We start from the raw sequence: 9,208 nt of genomic DNA, 5'->3' as shown, positions 1-9,208 counted from the left end.
CACAGCACAGATGGTACAGTCACTGAGATTAACTAGCCATATGATTAACTAACCACATGGCTAACTAACCACGTGATTAACTATCAATGAAAAAAATAGTCTGAGAGGCCTGTAGGGCTGAAAATGTCCTTTGGGCAGTAAATGAAGTCTGTAATGGGGAATTATAAATGAAAATATGGTAAGACGATTCTCGGAAAATTTCTAATAACCTAACCCGCCCCCTTCCCTCGTCCAGGGTGTCCCCGCCTTCTTCTCCAGCCCCACGCTACCCTCCCCGACACCGTGTAGGACATGTGGTACAGAAACTGGATGGATGGAATGTATCTAATGGATGTTAATATATTGACGTGTTTTATGTTTTGTATAATATACTGTAGGTTTTATTAATTATTATCGGACCCTTGCCGAAGGTCAGGACAGATGGATGGGAAAATTTCCCTCTGGCGTCGAGTCACAACATAGTCGGAAAACAGGAATTTTTCCACTCGGGTTATTATTTAATCCCATAGGAAGAAGAACGCTGGGTTTTTACTGAGCACAAAATCTCAGCAAGGGTGGGTGCGGGGGGGATTCGTCAGGACAAAGCAATAACAGTGGTATTTACCATCATTTTTAACATCATCATTTTTAAGAATGAGATTTTTTTCTTATGTTTTCTTAAGAACACTCTTAAGAAGATTTTTTTTGGGAAAAGAAAATACTCAACTTTTTTCTGGAGCTAGAAACTAAGAAGAAAATCACAGTTGAGAAGAATTTTGCTCTCAACACAAAACACAAGCATTTTTCCTTCTTATATCTTCGTGTATACATACAGTATATCCGCAACAGCAGCTGGATCGAGAGTTGTGTGTTACCATGGTAACGTACAGACTGATGGACAGCTCGTAGAAAGTGTAGTAACTCTGTCCACTTCTCACTCGGTCACGTTAGACAGAAGAACGCTTTCCAGAAAGTTCCTCAGGGTTTCTGATTCAGGGCCGCGTGTCAGAGTGCAGTGCACTTCCTGTGAAACACTTCCTGTCATAAATGCAACACGTGTGTGTGTGTGTGTGTGTGTGTGTGTAAAAATCATTCTCAAACTAATAGCTGGGATTAGAGCTAATCGCTGTAACCTGATCACATAATCACACAGGAGTGTAAAGTTTAACACCGTAAACACTCTAATAAACATGGAGCTGTCTATTAGAGCTTTATCTGTTAATCCTGAACACGAGAATGGCAAGGGTACACACACACACACACACACACACACACACACACACACACACACACACACAGACAGTAGGACAGAGGACAGTGCCACGTGGTCCTCTCACTCAGGAAGCTAGCATACTGTAATATGAGACTGGAAGAAGGTCAGGAGGACATGGGGGGGGTGTGTGGTGGAAATACACGTGGAGTGGAACTAAACGTGTAGTGTGCCAGGTTACTCATAAGCTTGATATAATGGGTGGAAATGATTTACCACTTTTAAACATTTATTTATTAATCATTTACAGTATAACTGATTCATAGTAAATAAGTACTATAAAAACATCCCGTGTGTAAGTAAAGTAAAAACATCCTGTGTGTGATGCTCCTATTTAAGTCTAAATTTTAAGTGTACCAAACACACATCATTTAATGACCCTTTCACACTTATTAATCTGATTCCCCGAGTTGGAATCAGAGCACAGTCGACTCTTTTGAATCGGTTGCTGTTTGATTCCTTTGCTGTTTGATTCATTTTCTGCTTGATTCAGTAAACAAACTTTCACCACATGTGAATACAAATCTAAAAACATTTTTATTTTTTTATATATATATAATATATATATTCAAACATTAAGAATGTTTTACAATGTTCAGTACTGATTCGTGATATTATATGAACTATTGGATGAACTACTTATATGTAGGAATATTCTAGAATGATTAATCAGAGAGTGTACCGTATACATACAGCCTGTACCGCTTTAATATGTGTTTTTACTTTCCATCTCTCTCACTCTCTCTCTCACTTCCCTGAGGCACTCAGCAGAACAAACACTTAACACTGAGCAAGAAGGCAAACATACACACACACTAATGCACTGTTCACTCCTATGTGTCAGGCACCACATGGAAGGAGTCTCCAGTGTCACTGAGAGAAAATACAGAGAAAAGAGTTGATGCTCACGTTGTGTGTGTGTGTGTGTGTGTGTGTGTGTGATATCAAGTCGCACCATGCTATCACATTATCAGAGTATTGACGCTAATTGTCTCCCATTTTCCAGGAAATGAGGTTTCATTTCTCTCGGTTAGCTGTGATTCTGCAGAGCCTCCGACACTGTCGTCCCGCTGCTCTCGCCTCTTGACACACGGCTGGCCAAAGCAAAACACTCACTGTTGCCTGGCAACCACACCAAGCGTTTTTTTCCCTCCACACAACACGTTCTCAGAATCACATAGTTTCTCGGGGCTGGTGCTGTCTCGGCTCCAATCCGCACAAACCCCACTCACGCGTTCGGGTTATATTTGCGCTACATCGTGCTCGACACGCTGAAGTTAAAACGCTGGGGTTTTTTTAAGCCGTCCTTTTTTTTTTTTTCTTCTGCGGCTTCAGGTCCGAAAGGGGTGGAAGCAAACTTATTTGCTTGCCTGACTCCGCCCACTAGATTTTCACAATTTTTGGTTGTACCATACAACCCAAACAAGCAGCTGCAGTTGTGAGCTTGGAACTGAAGAAGCGTCGGACCAACGGAGCATTAATTTCACCTGTTAGTCTGATTCCTGAATCTGAATCAGAGCACAGTTGACTCTTTTGATTCCTTTGCTGTTTGATTTGGTTTTCTTTGTCTGAGACCGCTCCCCCTCCATCACCGTACCCACTTCCCTCCCCCTCCGTCCCCACTCCCCTACCGTCACTGTCCGCCTCCCCCACCGTCACTGTCCGCCTCCCCCTCCGTCCCCACTCCCCCTCCGTCACTGTCCGCCTCCCCCTCCGTCCCCACTCCCCCTCCCTCACTGTCCGCCTCCCCCTCCGTCCCCACTCCCCCTCCGTCACTGTCCGCCGCCCCCTCCGTCCCCACTCCCCCTCCGTCCCCTGTCCGCCGCCCCCTCCGTCCCCTGTCCGCCGCCCCCTCCGTCCCCTGTCCGCCGCCCCCTCCGTCCCCACTCCCCCTCCGTCACTGTCTGCCTCCCCCTCCGTCACTGTCCCCCTCCGTCCCCACTCCCCCTCCGTCACTGTCCGCCTCCGTCCCCACTCCCCCACCGTCACCACTCCCCCTCCGTCACTGTCCGCCTCCGTCCCCACTCCCCCTCCGTCCCCACTCCCCCTCCGTCCCCACTCCCCCTCCGTCACTGTCCGCCTCCGTCCCCACTCCCCCTCCGTCCCCACTCCCCCTCCGTCCCCACTCCCCCTTCGTCACTGTCCGCCTCCGTCCCCACTCCCCCTTCGTTACTGTCCGCCTCCGTCCCCACTCCCCCTTCGTCACTGTCCGCCTCCGTCCCCACTCCCCCTTCGTCACTGTCCGCCTCCGTCCCCACTCCCCCACCGTCACCACTCCCCCTCCGTCACTGTCCGCCTCCGTCCCCACTCCCCCTCCGTCCCCACTCCCCCTCCGTCACTGTCCGCCTCCGTCCCCACTCCCCCTCCGTCCCCACTCCCCCTCCGTCCCCACTCCCCCTTCGTCACTGTCCGCCTCCGTCCCCACTCCCCCTTCGTCACTGTCCGCCTCCGTCCCCACTCCCCCTTCGTCACTGTCCGCCTCCGTCCCCACTCCCCCACCGTCACCACTCCCCCTCCGTCACTGTCCGCCTCCGTCCCCACTCCCCCACCGTCACCACTCCCCCTCCGTCACTGTCCGCCTCCGTCCCCACTCCCCCTCCGTCCCCACTCCCCCTCCGTCACTGTCCGCCTCCGTCCCCACTCCCCCTTCGTCACTGTCCGCCTCCGTCCCCACTCCCCCTCCGTCACCGTCCGCCTCCGTCCCCACTCCCCCTCCGTCACCGTCCGCCTCCGTCCCCACTCCCCCTCCGTCACCGTCCGCCTCCGTCCCCACTCCCCCTCCGTCACCGTCCGCCTCCGTCCCCACTCCCCCTCCGTCACCGTCCGCCTCCGTCCCCACTCCCCCTCCGTCACCGTCCGCCTCCGTCCCCACTCCCCCTCCGTCACCGTCCGCCTCCGTCCCCACTCCCCCTCCGTCACCGTCCGCCTCCGTCACTGTCCGTCTCCGTCCCCACTCCCCCTCCATGTCCACTCCCCCTCCGTCACTGTCCGCCTCCGTCCCCACTCCCCCTCCGTCACTGTCCGCCTCCGTCCCCACTCCCCCTCCGTCACTGTCCGTCTCCGTCCCCACTCCCCCTCCGTCACTGTCCGCCTCCGTCCCCACTCCCCCTCCGTCCCCACTCCCCCTCCGTCACCACTCCCCCTCCATGTCCACTCCCCCTCCGTCACTGTCCGCCTCCGTCCCCACTCCCCCTCCGTCACTGTCCGTCTCCGTCCCCACTCCCCCTCCGTCACTGTCCGCCTCCGTCCCCACTCCCCCTCCGTCCCCACTCCCCCTCCGTCACTGTCCGTCTCCGTCCCCACTCCCCCTCCGTCACCACTCCCCCTGAACACTAACCTGTTTAATCACCAGTTAATTAGCTACACCTCTAACAGTTCAGTTTAAGTGTCATGTTTGTTATTCTGTTATTTTCTTTCTAAACATTTGTAATTAAATGTTGAAATTTGTTGTTTCCTTTTTGTGCATCGTGTGTGTGTGTCTTTACTCGTGTGACATGTCTGTGTAACTTGTCTCATCCATGATTTTGTTCTGTGTTTCTGTTTCTCCATCACCGTGTGCCGCGGCTGTTTGTGTTCTGTGTAAGTATCATTTCACTTCATTATATTTCACTTCCTTCTAGCCAGAGCCGAGTGATTACGGTCAGGAATATCGTATTGCGATTTGTGTTGCATTTTAACGATGCGTGATGTTTACTGAGGTTTTACAGATAAATCACCAACAAATCCTCGAACCTTCCTTATAAAATAACAAACTATTAAAATGACAACCACCGGATAAGCTGCTTCTCTATTCGTCTTCTCCTCCTACCTCAGCTTACTCATTGTGCTGATGGAGTGTGTGTGTGTGTGTGTGTGTGTGTGTGTGTGTGTGTGTGTGTGTGTGTTTGGATAGCTCCGTGAGAAAGACAGCCACAACACAGCCCTCTAATCTCATCCGAAAGCCAGCACATTCACGCTGCTCGTATCGTTTAAACACGGCTCATTCACTTCCCTCTTTACACCGCGGCGCTGTTCGGTTCTGCAATCTGATTGGTCAGAAGGTATTGAGTAATTCTCTAGAACAGCAGCTCTGACAGTAGCGCAGGTTTATATTAACACGCTCGTTCTGATGCATTATCGTTTCTAGGTTTCCTGTAACAGGACGCTTCAGAGAGTTTTTTTACTTTATTCATTAAATATGCTGTGTGTGTGTGTGTGTGTGTGTGTGTGTGTGTGTGTGTGTTTTAGGAGAAGGAAGGCAGGGATCATGCCGAGTCTGGAGGATCTGCTCTTCTACACCATTGCCGAGGGTCAGGAGAAGATTCCAGCCCACAAATTTATAACGGTTAGTCATATTCCCATCTCTCTCTCACACTCACACACACACACACTTAGGCATGTAACAGTACACAGCGTAACAAAACATTTACGTATAATGTAACATGGATAAGCTGTTACTGGTGTGACTCACAAGGGGGCGTGTCCGAAGCTCGGCGCGTCACTTAAGCTGTGTTCACACACACACACACACACACACACACACACACACAGAGCGACTATATCGCTGCACATAGCCAGTCGCTGCACTATGAAGTCACCAGAAGGCGTTCCTACTGCTGGTTGCCATAGTAACATTTATCAGCGATTAATTTTAAACGTGTATTACGCCTCACGCTATTACGCGACCTACCTTATTGTGCGGTGTTTAAACCGGGGCTGGGCGATATGATAGAAATATCACGGCACGATAATGGAGGACGTCGCGCATCGCGATATATCACTTAGCTACCAAACTGTCTGCGAAACTATAGTAAAACAAACAAACAAGAAAAATTCTTTAATACCTACAAAGACGAAGAAGTTTACCTTGAAAAGCAAACGACGGCGAATCACCGGCGTCCGTTCGGTACCGTTTAATTCGGAATTATATATTTTTAAAAACGTAAAAAAAATACATCACCATACCAACGATATCTCCGAAAAGTGTATCGCGTAATCGTTTATCACAATATCCATGCTATACCGATATATCGCCCAGCCCTGGTTTTAAAGCATCCCTATTAAAGTACGCTGGATTGATTGATTAATTAATTGCTTGATTAATCCTCAGGTGTAAAGTCTGATACTGGGCATGGTGATGGTGTTTACAGAGCTACTCTGACATCATTTTGGGGGGTGTGTGTGTGTGTGTGTGTGTGTACGGTCATGTTTACGTCAGTAACAGACTGACCCTGGGTTCACGTGGGCGAAGGGACAAGAGTCGGAACAAATCACATGAATGGAAAAGAGGGATTAAAAAAAAAGTAGGTTAGAGTGCGTGTGCGTGTGCGTGTGTGTGTGTGTGTGTGTGTGTGTCTGCGTCAGGGTCAGGCTGAGAGCCATGTTTTTGTTTACGCTGAGGTTACCTATCCTGCACAGGTTATCACACTCGGACCTGTGTACACTGGCTCACACGCCATGACACGTCTTCTGTACAAGCCATCATGTTTGTTAACTCACTTTCCTCAAAACACACGGGGAAGGGAATGAAATCTGACTAACCTATCTAATCTAAAACACCTAATCTGTCTAATCTATGAACAAACACAGCACAAGTACCCGACTGTTTCTCATTTCAAGCTTGTTCTGTATCGGTCTGTCCTTTATAAAACGATAATATTCAACTCATCAAAGTTTTTTTTTTCCAGGCGCTGAAGGCCACAGGTCTGCGAACAGGAGACCCCCGGCTGAAGGAGTGCATGGAGATGCTGAAGGTGACCCTGAAGTCCACGTCAGACGGAGTGATGCTGGACCGCCACCTCTTTAAGAAGTGAGTCATCGCACACACGAGTCCACTTTAATAGGAACACCTGGACGTTTACGCAGTTATCTAATCAGCCGATCATGTAGCAGCAGTGCAGCACATAAAATGTAGAATGTAGTAAATCAAGTAAGCACTCTTTACAAGCGGAAAGCATCTCGGCATGCACAAGGCAACGTGTCGGAGAGGTTCTCTTACAACGTCAGTCAGACGAAATCAGTCCAAAATCTGTACTGTGTAAACCCAGTGTGTGTGTAGATGAGAAGGAGAAGCTGACCATCTGCTCCATGCTCCCCTGTAGTTCCTCTCTCTTTCCTGTGTGCGAGTGATGCGTCATCAGCACACACATGCACTTGCCTATTTTTATCCCTGGTCTGCTCGGAGAGATGTGTGAGAACTCGGCTCCTGCGTGATAAAGCATTCCTACAGCAGGAGAGGAGGCTTAATGTTAACAATATACCCTTGCAATCAAAATGATCGAAAACCGCATTGCAAATCAGGTTAATTGTTTAAATGTACAGACTTTCAGCTGTTTGCGATGAACAAATCAAACAAAATGAGTTGAAATAGTTCGACATGACGAACGCTTCAAGTGGTTTCCCCAAATTCAACTGAAAATGCCACTTATAATGACTTCTCCAGCCTCAAAATTATTTACCCCCCTGAATAGAATCCCTCACAACAGCACAAATATGCAAAACAGGTGTTGTCTCAATGGGGACAGAAAATACATGAAATACCTGAACTGGCTCGGGGTTGAAAATGCATGAAATACCTGGACGGGGCAGAGCAAGGAAGCTGTCAATGCCTGCAAGCAGATTTGTGAGAAGGCAGTGAAAATCCCTCGAGTGACTGTAAAAAACCTGCAGCGAGACTTGGTGGTAACAGGCTCTGAGGTTTCAGTGAGCACAGTAAGGCGCATACTAAACGCACAAGGTTTCCATGCCAGAACTCCAAGATGTTCACCACTACTGACCCAAAAACACAAGAAATCATATAAATAAGCTACAGAAGTTTTGGGATTCTGTTCTGTGGAGCAATGAAAAAAAAACTGGAACTTTTCTGCACGATTGATCAGCGGTATGTCTGGAGTAAGAAGAATGAGGGAAGAACACTCTGTCCACAGTCAAGCGTGGTGGTGGCTCGGTGATGCTCTGCGGCTGCTTTGCATCCTCTGGCACTGGAAACCTGCAGCGTGTGGAAGGCGAGATGGATTCATTGAAGTATCAGGAAATCCTAGGGGAAAACATCATGCTGTCTGTGAGGAAGCTGAAGCTTGGGCGTCATTGGACCTTCCAACAGGACAATGATCCCGAGAATACCTCAAATTCCACCGAGGCTTGGTTGCAGAAAAAGTCCTGGAAGGTTGAACAGGACCATCACAGTCACCTGACTTGAACCCCATAGAAAATCTCTGGTGGGATTTGAAGAAGGCGGTCGCAGCACGCAAACCCAAGAATATTACTGAACTGTAGGCCGTTGCTCATGAGGAACGGGTGAGGATTCCTCAGGAACGCTGCAGAAGCTCTGCATCTGGTTTGCAGCAGGTCAGAACAGTAAAATCGTGCTCTACTAAGTGCTAAAGACGCTCGCTATGAAGGGGGTGAATAATTTTGAAACTGGAGAAGTCGTTATAAGTTGCATTTGCATTTCCTCGCAATGTACAGTCCCCTCCAAAAGTATTGGAACAACAAGGCCAGTTCTATTGTTTTCGTTATATGGTACATTGAAGACATTTGGCTTTGCGATCAAAAGATGAATATCAGAATGGCAGCTTTCATTTTCTAGACGTGTTTAACAACTTGGAACATGGCAGCTTTCGTCTAGACCCACCCATTTTTCAACTATTTAAAGTACATGTGACTGACAGGGGTTTCTTGCTACCCAGGTGTGTCCTGTTAGACTGATTGTTTAAACAGTAAATAGCTCTGAACGTGTGTTCTTGGTTTTAGCTTTTAGTTTCATCTGTGAAGACTGTGTTTGTTGTTCAAAAGGATAAACCAACATGAAGATCAGAGAGCTGTCAATGGGAGAAAAGAAAATTTATCAGAAGCATTGCATAAACATCGGGCGTATCCAATAGAACAATTTGAAATGTCATGAAAAAGAAAGAAACCACTGGTGTACTAACAAGTGTATTCAGTGTATATATGTAATATAATATATAAAAATGAATGGGC

At 48.3% G+C, this 9,208-nt stretch overlaps 1 protein-coding gene across 9 annotated transcripts in view; it reads left to right on the top strand.

Annotated features, from left to right (window-relative positions):
• The window catches only part of glsb (glutaminase b), a 33,121-nt gene that overhangs the window by 2,248 nt on the left and 21,665 nt on the right, over positions 1-9,208 (top strand). For 6 of the 9 annotated variants that reach the window (XM_017469415.3, XM_053680730.1, XM_053680735.1 and 3 more), the window contains exons 2-3: positions 5,477-5,573; positions 6,916-7,037. In XM_017469415.3, coding sequence (XP_017324904.1) covers positions 5,477-5,573; positions 6,916-7,037 — 219 coding nt within the window. Of the gene's footprint in view, positions 1-4,670; positions 4,829-5,476; positions 5,574-6,915; positions 7,038-9,208 lie in introns of those variants that run through there. The other 3 variants (XM_017469417.3, XM_053680731.1, XM_053680736.1) reach the window with 2 other exon arrangements.

The sequence above is a fragment of the Ictalurus punctatus genome, chromosome 6 (genome assembly GCF_001660625.3).
Source record: "Ictalurus punctatus breed USDA103 chromosome 6, Coco_2.0, whole genome shotgun sequence".
Classification (NCBI taxonomy): domain Eukaryota; kingdom Metazoa; phylum Chordata; class Actinopteri; order Siluriformes; family Ictaluridae; genus Ictalurus; species Ictalurus punctatus.
The sequence above is the reverse complement of the archived record's forward strand: the minus strand, read 5'-3'. Positions and strand labels throughout refer to the sequence as shown.